The sequence below is a fragment of the Physeter macrocephalus genome, chromosome 11 (genome assembly GCF_002837175.3).
Source record: "Physeter macrocephalus isolate SW-GA chromosome 11, ASM283717v5, whole genome shotgun sequence".
Taxonomy (NCBI): Eukaryota; Metazoa; Chordata; class Mammalia; order Artiodactyla; family Physeteridae; genus Physeter; species Physeter macrocephalus.
In genome coordinates, this window is record NC_041224.1 from 97,673,970 (window position 1) to 97,690,952 (window position 16,983).

The 16,983-nt window shown below is 55.7% G+C and overlaps 3 protein-coding genes across 3 annotated transcripts; 1 reads left to right on the forward strand and 2 right to left on the reverse strand.

Moving 5' to 3' along the window:
- The first annotated feature begins 1,250 nt into the window (after window positions 1–1,250).
- On the forward strand, window positions 1,251–12,298 carry DNAJC17 (DnaJ heat shock protein family (Hsp40) member C17). Its single transcript, XM_028495475.2, has 10 exons — window positions 1,251–1,320; window positions 1,619–1,677; window positions 1,903–1,990; window positions 3,725–3,822; window positions 4,063–4,159; window positions 4,763–4,806; window positions 5,252–5,329; window positions 6,176–6,256; window positions 6,750–6,860; window positions 12,096–12,298. The coding sequence occupies exons 1-10, from the start codon at window positions 1,251–1,253 to the stop codon at window positions 12,216–12,218; spliced, it is 849 nt and encodes a 282-aa protein (XP_028351276.1). The 3' UTR covers window positions 12,219–12,298.
- On the reverse strand, window positions 7,086–10,235 carry C11H15orf62 (chromosome 11 C15orf62 homolog). Its single transcript, XM_055088320.1, has one exon. The coding sequence runs from the start codon at window positions 9,766–9,768 to the stop codon at window positions 9,241–9,243; it is 528 nt and encodes a 175-aa protein (XP_054944295.1). The 5' UTR covers window positions 9,769–10,235; the 3' UTR covers window positions 7,086–9,240.
- Window positions 12,299–12,481: 183 nt separating the features above from the next.
- On the reverse strand, window positions 12,482–16,240 carry GCHFR (GTP cyclohydrolase I feedback regulator). Its single transcript, XM_007111681.3, has 3 exons — window positions 16,074–16,240; window positions 14,217–14,311; window positions 12,482–12,986 (listed from the first exon to the last, which is right to left on the reverse strand). The coding sequence occupies exons 1-3, from the start codon at window positions 16,107–16,109 to the stop codon at window positions 12,863–12,865; spliced, it is 255 nt and encodes an 84-aa protein (XP_007111743.1). The 5' UTR covers window positions 16,110–16,240; the 3' UTR covers window positions 12,482–12,862.
- Window positions 16,241–16,983: the final 743 nt, after the last annotated feature.

The window sequence follows — 16,983 nt, forward strand, 5'->3', positions numbered from 1 at the left end:
GGCTCCTCCTCCCAGGAGGTTTGAGCAGTAGGTAAGGTGTGCAGGCAGAACTGAGAGCAAGGCCTCAGGAAGTAGAGGGTAGCTTCTGGGATTTTGTGCTCTGCCTTCCCTTATGTGTGGGGAATATATAAAAGAGAATCTTGGTGACTATGTTGGCTAATTTTTACTAATATAAGAAATAAAACATTTTCTTTTTAATACAGAGAGGTGCAAAGATAAAAACTAAAAAAGGACCATAGCCTCGCCACCAAGATAACCCCTGTTATCAATAAAAAAAGATAATAAAGTAAGACTTGTTTAAGGTTTGAATATTTGAACTACAGAAAAGTATAAAATGAGAAGTAAATGTTTCCTTCCCCTCCAGTTTCAGCTTCTTTCCAAAGGAAAGCACAAGTTTCATATGATTGCTTTGAGGAAAGAAGAGAAAAACAAGGGCTGTGCATATGGCTGAGTGTCTCTGACTATTTACATTTCTTTTATATTCTTGTTTATTTTCAACCCCAAAATGATCATTGTATATACTAAGCCTTGTTTTTTTCATGCACCATACCTTGAAGATATTTCTTTCTTTTTTTTAAGTTGAGGTATAATTGGCACATTTTGTACAACATAATGATTTGCTATTTGTTACCATACATTGTTATGATTTTTTTTTCTTGTGATGAGGACTTGAAGACCTTTCTAGACAGCACATACAGACTTCTGTCTATGGTAATTTTTTTAATGGGTCTCTCCGTTGTTGGAGATTTTGGTTGGCTCCACTTTAGGGCTAATATAAACTATGCTTTAGTGGACATCCTTGCATATTTATTTTGGCATGCTTCTACAAGTCCAAATTCCAGAGTAAGTCAAAGGGAAAGTACATTTTAAATTTTGATGGCTAAATTTCCCTCCAGAAAGGTTGCCCTGGTTTACATTACATTACACCATGAGTGTGTGAGAGTGCCTGTTTCCAGGTGGCTATAGGGACATCTGCCCCCTGCCAGGAGCCCTCTGACAGCCACAGTGGTAAGACTGGGTGCTCAGGAGGAAGCAGGCCCAGCCCCTCTGCTGCAGGGCAGTGGTCAGCTCCCTCCACGGCCTTTCCCTCCACTGCAGCTCTCCTCTGTGGTTGTGAGGTGACTGTTTCAGTGTGGCAGCCTTTCTTTTAGCGATGGAGAGCACTCCCTGGATTTCCCTTATCACTTTAACAATGTTTTCCTTTCTGTCCTGGGGTAAGAGAGTAAATAACCAAATCTTGACTCTTCCAGATGAAGAAGGCATATAGGCAGAAGGCCCTCTCCTGCCACCCAGACAAAAATCCGGATAATCCCAGAGCAGGTGAGCCTCTCCTAGGCATGGGGAGAAGGAGGCCAACCCACCTGGGCGTGGTGTGAGTGTCGTGGGAGGCCAACGCATACAGCCTGGCTTTGGGCGCTGGGCCCCAAGGCTGCACTTCGCGTGTTAGGAGCATCTGGTCAATTGCTGATGCGTTCACCCTTCCTTGCTAGTCCATCATCTGCTGATGTCTGCTTTTCTAGCTGCCTGTGGCTTTTTTGAGGTGCTCTTTTGAGGGAGCACACCATCATCAAGTCTAACTTTACTTTTCTCCTCTCTCTTTTTTGATCCCTATGTTTAGCTGAACTCTTCCATCAGCTTTCTCAGGCCTTGGAGGTACTGACCGATGCTGCTGCCAGGGTAAGCTCATCCTTCTCTATCTAAGTTACTCCACATTTATAGACCACTGTGTGCTTCATCCTCTATACTTGGCCATGCATCACAGTCCTTGCTGTCCTAGCCTGGAGACCCTGTCACCAGACTGCCTCCTGATGGCTCTAGGGCTAGCGGCAGGACCGGGGAGGTGGCTGGGCTCTGTGTGTGTTCCCTGGCTGACTGCTCCTCCGTGTTCCTTTCTTCTGCCAGGCTGCATATGACAAGGTCAGGAAAGCCAAGAAGCAGGCAGCAGAGAGAACCCAGAAACTTGATGAGAGAAGGAAGAAAGTGAAGCTTGGTAGGTGACATCGTGGTGCTGGTAGCCTGCAGTTTCCCTGGACCGCTTTCCTGCAGCTCCCCCACCTTTCCTCCTGCAGCTTCAGTTCCAGCAACTCAGAGCTTTGCGGCCCCGGCTCTGGGCAGAACCCTGTTCTCAGGGGTGGCTCCTAAAGGACAGTCTTAGGAATAATAACAGTGACTAGGTGTGCTATTAGCTAAGCACTGTGACAGATGTTTTACTGCCTCCTTTAATTATTACAACTATCCAAGGAGCTGGGTGTTATGAAACCCACTTTTTATAGACAAAAGAGGCTAAGGCACCAAAAGGATAAGAACTTGCTGGAGCCAGGATTTGAACCCACACAACATGAGTACAGTCAGTATCCTTGTTGGCCATGCTGTCCTGGATCTTTTTCATTCGTCCCAGCTCTGCACAGAGCTTTCACTCTGTGAAATCCTCTCAGAAGGATCCAAAGAGATCCAGGCATTCGTCTTTTAAAAAACAACTTTATTAACATATATTTTGTATATCATATCGTCCACCCATTTCAAGTGAACAATTCAGTGATTTTTAGTAAATTTACCAAATGGTGCAACTATGACTCTAAATCAATTTTAGAACATTTTCATCACCCCCATAAGATTGGTCCAAGCATTCTTTACTCGATTTTTCTCCCCTTCCTCTTGCCTGCTTCACATCCATATATTTATTATGTACATATACCATCCCAGTACATCCATCAAAAACAAACAAACCTGAAGAGTTTAGGTAAGTAAAGTGAACAGAAAACAAAGTGGTGAGTCTGAGACCTGAAAGAAGCATTTGTCACAGCAGCTGGCCTGGAACAGGGCCACAAGCAGGTTTCTCTTGGGAGGTGGGAAGGCTCCAGGACCTGGGGTGATGTCCTTGAATGGAGGCTGCCGTCCCTGTAGGAGCCGTTGTAGCCGGGTCCACAGTGAGGCTTGGTAAATGTGAGTTGAGGGGGGAGGTAGAAGATTCCGTCGTGAGACTTCCCTGGTGGCGCGGTGGTTAAGAATCCGTCTGCCAATGCAGGGGACATGGGTTCAATCCCTAGTCCAGGAAGATCCCACATGCCGCAGAGCAACAAAGCCCGTGCGTCACAACTACTGAGCCTGCGCTCTAGAGCCCACGTGCTGCAACTACTGAAGCCCACACGCCTAGAGCCCGTGCTCCGCAGCAAGAGAAGCCACCGTAATGAGAAGCCCGCGCACTGCAACGAAGAGTAGCCCCCGCTTGCCACAACTAGAGAAAGCCTGCGCACAACAACAAAGACCCAACACATCCAAAAAAAAAAAAAGAAGATTCTGTGGGAACTCAAGCTCAGTGGTGGGAAGAGCATCAAAGCCATGGCAAGGTTGCAGGTCAGGCTGTGGTGCCAAACCACAGGAACGAGGCCAGGAGCTCCACCCACTGGCAGGCCTGACCCGTGGCCCTGGGCTGCTGACATAAGCACCCACTCACACCTTGTTCACTGTTTGAAGAACCAGCTTGGTCAGCGTGAGCTGCTTTAACTTTTCCAGACCCCAGCCACTCAGCTGGATCCTATTCTCTTCCTTGTTAGGACTTTTCTCAAAGGAAATTTGGGAGCACGTGGGCATTGAGGAAGGGGCCAGAGTTACTGTATAGGTTCATGCTGTGTGAGACTTTGGGGAAGCAGCCAGAGCCTGGTAGGCTGGGACCATGTAGAAACTGCTTAGACCAGACATTGGGTCATTCAACACTTGTTCGTAGACCTGGAGGCCCGGGAGCGGCAGGCCCAGGCCCAGGCCCACGGCGGCGACGAGGAGGAGGAGGAGGAGAGCCGGAGCACCGGGACACTAGAGCAAGAGGTGAGCGTCCAGGCACTGCGGCCATCTGCAGGGGGAGGAGGCTGGTGGAGCAAAGGGGTTGCCATGGCTGGAGAGGGCATGCCATTTCCACTTTCTTCTGTGGGATGTGGGTAATCTGTCCCACCTGCAGGTTGCTGAGCCTAGCTTGTAGGTGGAATGTCCCAGGGACCTTTGCAAGGTGAGCCAACCTGGAATTGGATCTGCACAGAACTGTCACCCTCCCCAACTCCCACTCTGCAGATCAAACGCCTGCGAGAAGAGGGTTCCCGACAGCTGAAGGAGCAGCAGAGGGTGATCCAGGAGCAGATACGCCAGGAACGGGAACAGAGGTTGAGAGGTGAGAGTCCGTCCCCCAAACCTGCCTCCCCCTCTGAGGCAGCTCTTGATGCCCAGAGTGGCCACACTGGCTGCTCAGGGAAGTTGTTCTGGAAGCTTCCACCTGCTGGAACCCCCTGGGCACCCCACTTGGACACATGCCACCTGTCTCTTCTTACCAGTTCTCTGAGTCCTATTAGATTTTCACTCTACCTGAGATCTCCTGGCCCCATTTATCTTAGTCCCAAGCAGAGCTGGCTCTATTTTGGAGCAGATCACCAGGATGGGGCGGGGAAGGCTCTGGGGTACTTTGTTTCAGTAGAATTGTGTGGTCTATACCTCTACCTTCTGCCCCCCGTAGGTGTTCATAGCCCTTTGTTGGCAGAGTGCTGACCATGGCCTTCAGCAGGCAGCTGGGCAGCTGTCCTAAGGTGACAGCTCCTCAGGGTTGGGGTGGGATTGCCTCTACTTGCCCTACCAGGCTCCACAGCAGGGCGGGGCAAATACTGCCCTTGGTCAGGAGTGATCTTTTCTAGGTCCTTTGGCTCTGGGCTGTGTCTCCTTTGGGAGAGAGAACCTCTGACTCCATCATATTCTACCTTGCTAATTTTCCTAAATTTTCTAGGAATGGCAGAAAATCCTGAAAGCAAAGGAACCCCCAAGCTAAAGGTGAGCCCTGCGGATCTACAGGCCACCTCACACCATCTCCTCTCAGCAGAACAGATGCTTCCATGGGCACAGGTGCTTCTGGCGGGGATGCTGGATCTCTGGGAGCCACACAACTACCCACATCCCATCCTTCCATCGTCCCACTGCGTGGGCATCAGGATGGCCTCTCAGAGCTGGCTGTGAAAGGCTGCTCTTAGCCCTGAAGGCTGCAGGGCAGCCCTCTCTGAGGCCCTCGAAGGAGAGCATCTTATAGGGCTGGAAGCGTAGCTGTGGGTGAGCAGGCCACCTGCCCGTCTGTTTTCAAGGGGAATGCATTTTGGGGTTGCTCCCTAGATTACCAGTGCTTTGAAGGGGGGTGTCTGCTCAGACTGTAAAGCTCAGGTGCAGGGTCTAGTTCTGTTGAGAAGTCAGTGTTTAATGGTGACGCCCACTGCTGTCTTTTCAGCTCAAGTGGAAGAGCAAGAAGGAGGCCAAGTCACAAGGTGGCTATTCCAGAGATGTCCTCCTGCGGCTTTTTCAAAAGGTCTGCCCTGCTGACTTCCCCCTAACCCATCATCTCAGGTGGGGCCTCAGGTGGGGCTTCAGGGAAGGGGCCGGTGATGAGGGTGGCTGCTTCCTTCCCCAGCTTAAGCTTCCTTCCCCCTTCCTTAAGCCCCACCTTAGCCCAAACCCCAGGATCTCCAGGCCTAACCTTCCTTCCCATCTCTACCTGCCTTTTTTTTTTTTTTTTTTTTTTTGCGGTACACGGGCCTCTCACTGCTGCGGCCTCTCCCGCTGTGGAGCACAGGCTCCGGACGCACAGGTCCAGCGGCCATGGGTCACAGGCCCAGCCGCTCCGCGGCATGCGGGATCCTCCCAGACCGGGGCACAAACCCGCATCCCCTGCATCGTCAGGCGGACTCCCAACCACTGCGCCACCAGGGAAGCCCTCTACCTGCCTTTTTTTTCTGTCATAGACCTTCTCCCCAGGCCATGGCCCTCCAGTCACTCATGTTGCCATGTGCCCCCTCCCTTGCCATCCTTAGAAGCAAAGGGCTTGGTTGCATGTGTGGGGCGAGGGGAGGCTGTTGTCTGGCACCAAAGCCCCATCCTCTTCACCTCATTCAGTTGCTGAGGCAGCTGTGTGTCTCTGCTGGTCTAAATTCCCACGTCTGCCAAGCTCTCCTTTGCTGTCCTCTGCATTCCCGAGGGGCGGGAGAACCTTTCTTTCCCATCTCTGATCTCCCCTTTCTGGGAACCTAGCAATGAGAGGTTATACCCCGGCTAAAAATGGCCTAGTGGCCTCTGGGTGGCCCAGGCTTGTCTCTGGTGTGAGCTGGGCCATCCTGAAGGCTGAGCCATGCTTACCGGGACCCCCTTATCCTCACAGTATGGAGAGGTGCTCAACCTGGTACTGTCCAGTAAGAAGGCAGGCACTGCCGTGGTGGAGTTTGCAACCATCAAGGCTGCGGTGAGTGCTATGTGGGGCTTTGGGGGCTACTGACAGCCCTGCCGTTCCAGGGGAGGAATCCAGTTCTGTGGGCCCTCTGAGCTTAGGTGTCCACACTCCCAGGGGATCTCTGGGCCAGCTCAGAGCCAAGATTTCCCAGAGCCCCTCCAGCTCCCAGGAGTAGAGGCACAGAGAGTGAAGGGATGGACAGGAGAATATTCCGGGGATGGCTTTATTTCCTGCTGCCTGGCTCCACACCCTCCACCTTCCCCTGGAAGCCAGCACGCCTCCAGGTTGGAGCCCTCGCACTGCCTTCTCCCCTTCCCCCATTCCCCAGTCAGAAAGCTCACGTGGCGCACGAGGAAGGTCAGAGCTTCGGCACACCATTGTGTGAAGTTTGCTGTGCTTTGCTTGGAGGGTGAGCGTGCTGGTTCTGGTTCTTTCTGTGGGGGTAGAGAGCCACTTTGTAGCTGACTGGAGTGATGGGACCAGGACTGGATGCCGTATTTGACAGGAGCTGGCTGTCCAGAATGAAGTGGGCCTAGTCGATAACCCTCTGAAGATTTCCTGGTTGGAGGGACGACCCCAGAGCACAGTGGGCCCTAACCACCCAGGACTGTCCCAGGTAAGGAGCCAGGCCTCACGCAGCCGGGCCTGCTCAGGCTTCGGGGCGCCTCTTCCTGTTTGGGCTCTTCTCAGGGCCCTTTCCTCGCAAATCCTAGTCATCAGGAATATGGAGAGATTGGCAGGTCCGCCAATCCAAGCAGGACTGAGATTCCTTGCTGATCTCCTTTCCTCTCTGAGTGCCAGTGGGGCCCACCCTATGCAGACCTCTTAGACCTTATTTTCCATGTTCTGGTCCCCTTTGGGGTCTCTCATCATCACCCAAAGGCATTGTCCTGGCCTGCGGGTTGCTTGGTTGCAGCGTGAAGCGTTTGGCACTGAGATGACCTGGTGCTTTAGGGGAGGGGCCGGTGACGAGGGTGGCTGCTTCCTTCCCCAGCTTCCTTCCAGGTGTGTCCATGGCTGTCCCAGATGGGGACCTAATGTCAAGAGGCCATATCTCCTCTTTAGAAATAACACTGGCTACCCTGCCGACACTGAGGTGCTGCCTGGTGCCCGACTTGTGGTAAAGCACGCACTTGAGCTGACACACGCCCAACACCGGCTCTTAGTCCTCACAGCTCCACGAAGGCTTATGTTCTGCTCCCCGCCACACACGTATACACACACACAGCCCTGGTCACACTTGCCCCCACTTAGGTGGGACAAGAGCTCTCTCTCCCTTCTCTGAAGTGCCCGGGTATCTGTGTGAGAGCCTCAGGCTGATATGTTCCAGTCCCTTTGTGGGGAAGAATGCCCCTCCTCGGGTCAGCAAGGGCTCTGCTCCCATTGCCTCAGGCACCCCGCTACCACGCCCCTCACCTGGCCGTGAGGATGGGGAGCTTTCTGGAGTGTGTCACAGACCCTGGACAGAGGAGGCAAAGGACCTGGTCTGAGCTTGACTCGGGACCCTTCTTTAGAGACCGTTTCCCCACGGTTAAGGCCCAGCATTTCACAGCCCCAGACAGCACTCCATAGGCTGTGTTACAAAGAGCTCTCTTTATCACCATCCCACGGGGGCTTTCAGTTCAGCGCAGCCACACAAGAGGAGGGAAGGGGGAGGCCACAGGTTTGGGTTGTGCAGGCGCTGTGTGTCCAGGCTTCCCTTCCCCCTCTGCCACACCTGGAAAGGCCTGGGGTGTCAGAAGCACATGCGGCCAACTGGGCTCTGGCTCCAAGTCTTTTGGCCAGGCCTCAGGGTGGGGTTGTAGTCCCGTCGTCAGAGGTTTTTTTTTTTTTTTTTGTCGTCAGAGGTTTTGAGCAAAGCAGAGTTCCTCAGTCCTGGTGAGGATTCTGGAGACCAGCTTGCCTCTTCATTGTAACAGCTCTGAGCTTCGTGTCTGTCCCTGATCCAGTCCTCCCTCCCATATTCTCATGGGCGCAGGAAGGAGGGAAACCTGCCACTGTTTTTTGTGGCATTTCCCAAGGGCTCCCATCACTAATAATTCTGGGAATTCCCCACAGCCCTCTTTCGCAAGCTGTCTGTGCCTGGCGTCCCCAGAGCCTCCTTCCTTGGGCACCAGGGAGTGCTCGTGCTCTGGGCAGCTGTACTGGCACTTTGAGTCTCTCATGCCCCCTTTTCTGCTAGTGATTTGTTTGGCGTTTTTCCTGAGTTACACTGTGTATCTCTACCTGCCTCACTCTTCCTACTCTGTCGGCCCCTCCCTTCCCTTGCAGGCCCCATATGCTTCCCCCTCCCCCGCCAGGCCTCAGGCCATGGTCTAGGCCTGTGCTGCCCAGTAGAACTTTTCTCCAGTGATGTTAACGTTCACTCTGCTCTGTCCAGTATGGTAGCCGTTAGACATATGTGGCTGTTGAGCACCTGAAACGTGGCTAGTGTGACTGAGGGCTGAATTTTTAATTGTATTTAATTTCAATTAAACAGCCATGTGCAGCTAGTGACTACCATACTGTACAAGGTCACGCTTGTTTCATCCCTCTCCCCTTAGGTCTCCCACTTCCCTCTCCAGCCTGGATTGGACCACTTTTGCCCAGACCTGTCCTGTAACCTCGTTCTGTTGACAGTGGCTTCAGAGGGAGCTGGCGCAGGGCACCCATCTGTCGTGCCCAGTCTGCGCGTCCTCCACTCCTGGACTCACCCCTTATGCCTCCCTCCCTCTCTGCTGGCCTCTGCCTGGTCTCTGTGGTTGTAGGCGTGGCCTCCCTTTCCCAGCCTAGCTAGCTGCCTTCAGGGCTTCTGCCAGCAGGTGCCCCCTCACATTTCCAGCTTGCCTCTGTACCTCTGTCCCTCCACTCTGGGGTGACTCAGAGAACTGTTCAGGACCCAGAGGGAAGGCAGGGACCTGGATTCCTATCCCTACCTTAATCCACGACTCTCCCCTCCTTCTCTGGGTCCCCAGGCTTCTGGCTCTTTCACCCACCTCTGCCCACCCTCCCCCCATTCAGAAGCTCAGCTCACTGGGAAATTGCTCCCTCAGCATCTGTAGAACTTCCTCAAGAAGTGAAATCCCCAGGTCCACTTTGAAGGAGAAGAAGGGATCACTGAGGTCCGGAGCAGGTGTCCTCTGGAAGGGGGGTGTGTCCAAAAGGTCCTCATCGGAGTATTGGTGGAGGCCGTCTGCCAGGGAGAGCGCGGAGGGCAGGGTGGCAGAGTAGGTTGCGGCGTAGGTGGACGAGGACTCCGGGATGTTGGGGCAGCTGGAGCTTTCTCGGTAGAGGCGCGGGGGTTTGGGCGGGGCCAGCAGGGTGGCCCGGGGCTGCTCGTCCCCCCACAGTGGCAGGCGCCGGCCATCTGGCCTCCCTCGCAGCTCCCGGACGACCTCTCGGTTGCTGTACTCCTCGTGGTCCCCTCCAGCCGTGCTGGCCTGGCTGAGCACGCTGCCCTGTCGCCGCAGTCTCCGCGGCCGCCACAGGCTCAGCCGCTTGAAGAAGGAGGCACTGCGAAAGGAGCCTTTCCTCCAGATCTCCATGGGGCCCTGGGGAGCCAGCAGACAAGCCTGGTACCTCAGAAGCCCGGTTCAAGGGCAGCTGGGGGCCATCTGGTCCCGCTGGAGCAGTGAACGGCGAGAACCAGGGAGGCCGCCTTCGCTGGCAAAAGCAGAGGCCTCCGGGTTTCTGCTCAGCAGGGACCTTCGGCCGCGTGTCCAGGAGAGCCGAAAAAGCTGAGTTCCTGGCGACGGGAGTTTCCCAGAGGGACAGGAGTGGCCTGGTTACTTGATAGGGCAGTGGAAAAACCCCAGGAGGAAGAAACAGCACTCCACTCCGTGGAGCCGGTGCGAGGGCAGCTGCGGCGCGATCCGGGGTGGCTCCTCGCCCTCTCCCTGGCCCTGCCGGAGGCTGGCCTCTCTGCTGCTGGCTCCCAGACTGATTAGTGGCTGGGCTGTTTGTGCCAGTGTGTGTCGGTGGAGACGTGTTTGTTGTCTTCGGCTGACTCAGTCAGGTGGGAGGCTGGTCTCATGCTCTGAGGTATTTGCAGCATCCGAAGGCAGGGATTGGGGCGGCAGCAATGCCCCGGGGCACCGGGGAGCGTAACATTCCTCTGGGGACTGTCTGGGGCAGCCCTGCTTTGTGTGTCACCACGCTGCCGCCTCTTCCTCCACAGCCCAATGCCCTGCGCCCTCGCGGGCAGGCCTGGCGCCCCAGCCCCCGTGGGTGTGGGGTGAGGAGCTCCAGGAGGTGGGAGCTAATTGAAAGGCAGGCGTGTGGAATGACTGCTGGGGAAGGAAGAGGCCTGTCGCTGGTGTGGGTGACTCAGCCCTGGGGCCCCGGTGACAGGCCCTCATTAGCAGAGCCTGCAGGGATGGGGGAAGGAAGGAGGCAAAGGGTGTGTTAACGGGAAGCAGCCCTGTGCCTATAAAGGGCTGGCTCCTCCCAGGGCCAGGCTCAGGGCATGCCGAGGGTGACTTCCAAGTTTTCTCAGCAGAGCAGCATTACCTTGGGGAGGGGAGAATTGCCCTCCCCTTGGCCTGACAGCAAGCCTGGCTGCTCCATTTCCTCAGCCTTCCTCGATTTTCCCAGATAACCTCAGGGCAGGAAAGGACATTTGAGAGCCAGTGTCCTGCCTTCCTGTGGGGCTGCCTGGGCCTCATTTGGGGTCCTGCCTCTGGGGAAGGGGCTGGGCCTGGCTGGGAGGGCAGTTCTCCTAGGAGCCGTGGAGGCCTGGGAGAGAAGAGGAGGCGTGGGGCTGTCAAGAAGAGCAGGGGGATCTGGGCTGGGTAACGCTTCCGGGTTCTCTACGCCCCTGACTCCAAACCAGCTGGCCAGGGCCTGGCATCTTAACCCCAGCCACTCCCTTCTAATTCCCCGGGTCACTGACAACCAAACTTTTTTCCTGGCCTGTTCCATGAAGGTGCATCAGCTTGGGGTACTGCAAAACAGGCCTCAGCAGCTCTCTACTGTGCAGCCCCCCTGGCCTGGCTCCCTTCTGTGCCAACTCTGGTGGGCTTCATACTTCTTCACGCAGCTTCAGCTGCACGGAGGGAGGAAGTGATTTAAGTGCCACTGCAGACCTTATCAGGGCATGGCGTTGGTGGCTCAGGGCTCTCCTGTAGAGCTGCCTCTCCACCCCACAGCCTTGGCCCACTGAGGTGGTCGTTTATTATTCTTTTGATTATGAAAATATTGCACTGTTCAGTCCCCCACACTGTGCGGGCAAGATCATAAAAGAAAAAGCCACGGGCCCTGCCCTCCAGGAGCCCTGGTGTGTATTTTTAGGAGGCACGCTGGCCTCATGCTTGTTTCTCTCTCCTTCTAGGGTGGGGCTGAGTGAGGCTGTGTCTAGGGTAGGGCTCCCTGTGCGTCTTCAGCAGGAGCCAGACCACAGGGAGGGTGGGCAGCTGGGAGGGGGCAGTGCTTTCACCTCCACCTGGCAGAGTGGAGTGTATTTCTAAGCCTCTGACAGCCCCCCTTTACTGGTAACTTGTGAGAAGTAGAAGCCATGGGGTGGAGGAAATGAAGGGAGATGAGGGCCTGGCTAGAGCATGAGGAAGTGATTCACCTGAGCTGACTACAGATGTGAAGGACCTGGGAAAGGGGAGGCGGGGTGGGGTGATAGCTGCTTGAGATGGGCTGAAGGGGAGCCAGCTGAGAAGCTGGCCTGGGGCCAAAGGCCTACTTGCTCTGAAGGAACTTGGGTGAGTTGGGATTGCAGGATGTTCCAGGGTCCTTCCCTTCCTGGGCATCCTCCCTCCTTGACTCTTGGCGGTGGCTCTGCCTAGGCCCTGTCATCTGAGTCTGGAATCTGTGGGGCTGTGCCCCACTGCCCTGACAACTCCGTGTCCTCCCTCTGTCCCCCCAGGGTTCGGTGCGGTCTGAGAGGGACTATGAGAGCCTCGTCATGATGCGCATGCGCCAGGCAGCTGAGAGGCAGCAGCTGATCGCCCAGATGCAGCAGGAAGACCAGGCTGGGCAGCCCACATAGCCTCCTAGCCTCCTGCCTCCAGCCCTCCCACCCCACAGCCCTTTTCTTAAACATCACCAATAAACTTTTTTTTTTTTTTTTTTTTAAAGAGTCTACCTCTATTGCATACATAGGTGTAGGGTGTGGGCCTGCCCAAGCGTGGCCCTGGTTTCTGGGTTCTGCCTCGGAGGGCTCCACCCAGGCCTGGCTCTCCCTCCCAGGGAGTGGGCAGACCTCAGGGAGGCGCTCCACGCGGTGAGAGTCAGTGGCCAGCAGAGCAGAGGAGCAACCGCTCATCACAGCCCTTTGCTGGCTTGGTCTAGCTACGTAGGACCCACGCGCCCAGTCCTGGAGCCATGATCCCTGCCAGGGGCAGCCTGGCTCTTGCCAGCTCCTCAGCCTGCCACAGAACACGGCCTCCTCGAGGGCCCGCACCAGGCCTGAAGCTGGAGGGGCACCGGGGGGCACCAGGGCCAGGGGCCCTGCCTCCCCACTGGCTGAGGCAGGTTTCAGAGAAGGCCGTTCATTGCCCAGTGGTATGGGGCCGAGGAAAATGATGACTTGGGAAGAATGGGTGGGGCGGTGAGTGAGGCAGGGTCCTGGGGTTGGGGCCCATGGCAGCCATTCCAGAGAAGGGGTGACTGCAGCTCCTCAGCATGGGAGGGTCACTCCTTGTGCAGGCACCACACCAACGTCTGGCCCACCCCTGTCATGCTCAGCACACGGAAGCCCCTGCGCTCCAGCTTGTCAAGGACTATTCGAGGAGGGTCATTGACGTAGTACTCACAACTGCGAAGAGAAGGAGGGTGGCGTGAGGGGGTACACAGCACAGCCCCGCGTACGAAGCTAGTATCTGCTGCAGACTAGGCCTGGTCAGGAGTACTCCTAACAGGGACTGACATTTGCTGGGTGCCTTCTGGGTGCCAGGCTGAGTACACATTCCCTGCCCCTCATCTACTAAGCTCTTTGCATCATCTCATTTATTCCTCCCAACAACCTAAGGAAGGTACTGTTACTGTTCCCATTTTATAAGTGAGAAAAGAGAGGAGTAAAGCAGCTTTCCCGATGTCATCCAGAGAGTAGAACCGGCATGAGTCTGACAACAGCTCCATGTGCCCTGGGCCACTGCCCATTCAGCAGGAGCGGCCTGCTCTCCCTGGGACCCTCCCCCAGGCCTCTGCCCTCTTGCTGCCTGGCTGTCCTGCAGTCATGGAGCAATAAGTTTGGCCCCCAAGAGCTCCTGGCTCTGAGTGCCACTCCCTAGGATGGAGAATGCTTGGTTTCCCTTCTTTCAAGGTTAATTGATTCTGAAGGGCCATCAGGTAGATAAAGGGCTGAAGCCCCAGGCTGGGCATCTCAGAGACAAAAGCATTATGGCAAAGGGATGGGGTTGACTTCTGCCCTCCAACCCTGACCAGGGGGCTACGGCCAGCTTGCGTCTTTCCCTTCTTTTAACTGGGGTGCACTCTGGTGACCCTTCTCAGGAGTTTGAGCCTGTGTAGCCAGAGTTCTCCCTGCCTATGGCAGGAAAGGGTGAGGGGCAGAAAAGGAAGCATCAATCACTGTTTAGACTTGGGGCTGGTGTGAAGGATGCCAAGGGAAGTGGCTAAGTCCCCAGGCAGCAGCTGAACTAGAAGCAGGACCCAGGCTCCCTTCTCCCTGTTTCTAGGGCTGAGCTTTGTTACTTAGCCATCTCTTCAAGACAGAAGCCTTTCTCTGTGCTTGTCTTTGCCTTGATGGGATCCAGTTTAGAGATGAGAGGGCAGGGCAAGGAGCAGTCCACTTGCAGAGTCCTATACTCAGGGAACCGGATTCTGTCCTGGGACTTTGTCCAGGGGCTCCCTTGTGAAGGGAGGGCCAGTGGGAAAGCTCTCAGAGAAAGCCTACAGAGGACAGATCCCCAGGATGCAGGCAGAGGGGTCCTGAGGCTAGGCAGTGGCATTGTCCTGTTGTGTAAAAGGAACAGAGACAGGTCTAGGCGCTGGCAAGGAGAAGATCCTTAGGAATGCTACTACTTACAAGTTGTTTCCCAGGACGCTTCTTTTGGAGGCCCCCAGATGCCGCATCAGTTCTGGATCGGAGTGCTCATCGCCCACCATGGTGGGGCCCACCTCCTGCAAGGTAAGTCACAGTGGCTGCTTGGCTGGCTGTCAGGTAGAGGTGCGTGGCCTCGCCTCTCCTTCCTCCCCCGCCTGCTGGCTCTGAGCCCGCTTCAGTTAAAGACTGGAGGGAGATGAAAGGAATCTTGGGGACTAAACACAAGCTGGGAAGGGGTGGAGTCCATCAGTGATCAGGCTGAGCCATGTGGGGCCTCCCTGCACCCTCTAGGCCGGGCTGGGCAATGCCCAACTACTGGTACCTTCACGCCAGGCACCACCGCCTATATCTGTGTATCAGAATCACCTGGAGAACAGAGAAATGAGAACATATATCCACACAAAAACTTGCACACGAATGTTCACAGCATTATTCATAATAACCAGAAAGTGGAAACAACCTAAATGTTTGTCAGCTGATCGCTGGATAAATAAAATGTGGTATAGCCATTCAATGGAATTTTATTTGACAATAAAAAGGAACGAGTATTGATGTGTGCTACAATATGGATGAACCTTGAAAACATCACGTAAGTGAAAGAGGCCAAAGACCACATATTACAACGAAAAGTAGACGGTGGTTACCTAGGGCTGAGGGGCCCAGGGCAAATGAGGAGTGACTGCTAAGGACAGGGTGTGGGTACAGGGTTTCTTTTTAAGGTGATACGAATGTTCTAAAATTGCCTATGGTGATGGATGCACAACTCTGAGCAAGCTAAAAAAAAGACCAAAAAAACCCATCACCATTGAATTGTACACTTTGATGAATTCTGTGGTGATATGTATTATAATATATCAATGAAACTGTTAGTTTTTTAAATTGCTTGAGGAGCACTGAATTCCCAAGCCCCAGGCTTCCAGAGTGCTTCCGGAAGTCTGGGAAGGGGTCCAGGAGTCTACATTTTAACAACTGCACAGCTGACTGGTTCTTAAACCACTGCCCTGTGGCACTGCTGAGACCTCTCCTGCCCAGTGGTGAGCCCATCTGTTATTTCCTGCATCCCAAGGGAGCTGTGTACCCTCTGATGGATCACCCAAGCACTGGGGAGTGGGAAGGGGCAGAGGAGCATCCTGCTACCCAGGTTGGGGACTCGGTCATATTATTCTGAAGCCAAATGGGGACTCATGGAGCAACCAGCACCTTCTTTTTGCAGAGGAAACTGTGCCCAGGGAAAGGGGCGTGGTTTCTGACTGTTGAATGTTCTCCCATCTCTAACCCCATGGGCTGTCTCGGGTTCTTTCTTCTCTTCCTTTTCTAAGGTCTCAGGAGAGCTCTTCCTGGAAGTGCCTAAGGGTGAAGCTAGTGGACCACTCGGCACAGGGGTCTTGGCGTCTTAGCACATCCTTTTCTTTAACAACCTTCTCCCTCAGGTTAGTCCACTCCCACTCCCCACTCCCTGGCGGAGTGGCTCTGTGTGGGGCAGTGGGTGCTGCACATGTCAGACCAGGACTTCCTGGGTCCCTCCCGAAGGCTCCGAGCTCCCGCAGGCAGGTAGGAGGCTCCCGGAGCTCGCTGGGTGGTGGGGACGCACTCACCTGGTCCCCTTCGCGGCGCTGTAGTCGCCGGGCCGCCAGAGCTCTCCGAGTCCCTGGACCCAGGCTGAGTCCAAGACCCAGCCTCCCTCCCGGCCGCCCAGGGGGGCGTGTTCCGGGCGGCTTCCGGGTCCGGCCACCCGCGGGCGTCGCCCGGGAAGGAGGCGCCGAGATGCGGTCTGCAGCGCTCCCCCACCCCTGACCCGGGCCGAACGCCAACTCCCAGGGATGGCCAGCGGGTACTCACCATGCGGATCTGGGTGCTGATGAGCAGGTAGGGCATGGTGCGCGCGTCCCGGTCAGGATCTCTCCCTAGACTTTGGGCCCGGCGCAGACGCCAGCCCCTCGGGCTCCGGGACTGCGACCGGCCGCCTGGAGTCCAGTTACTCCTGCTCTGGCCTCCGGCTGCGCCAATCCAGCAGCTCCTGGCCCGTTACCGCCTCGGCCGGCCAATCAGAAGCTGGTGCCCGTGACACGCCCCGGAGCTCGGCGATTCGAGACCCGCCCCCAGCGCTAGGGCAGCGCCCTGGGACCCTTGGTGCCCGCCGCCGCTTCCGTGGGTTGTCCGGCGGCGAGGCGGGATCTGTGTTGGGGGCGGGGGGGGCGGGGTGTCGCTCCCCCAGCCCCAGACCGGAGACCAGGGTGGCCCGCCGGGCTCTGCCGGCTGCGGCGGGCCGTGGCACCCTGCGCGCGTGTTGACTTTGCGCCCTGTTACTGCAACACCTTCAGTGACAGGTTCCAAAGTCCTCCTGGTCCCCGCCCCCTCCCCTGTGAAGCAGAGCAGGGTGCAAAGGGCTACCCCACTGAGGCCTCCCAAGCTCCTGCCCACCCTACCCGGGGACGCCTCTAAAATGTTTAGCGGATCCCCACTTCCCGGCCCCAAGACACGTTCTGCAAAGATTCCTTCAGCGCGCGGGAGACAGGAAGGAGACCCCTCGGGTGCACTGCGCTTTCCCGCCTTCCCGACCGTAATTCCTAGTACAGAGGCGGAACCGTGCATTTCTGTGGCCTTGTAGGTAAAACAGTAAAGGAACTGAGCGCTTGGCTGAGTGCCAGGCCTGGAGAGACTTAAAACCAACGGAATCTGGCCGTCGGTTCAGAGAGCTTCCAGCGAAGCCGGAGAGACTCAGCGCACGTGTAAGAGCTCACAAGGCAAC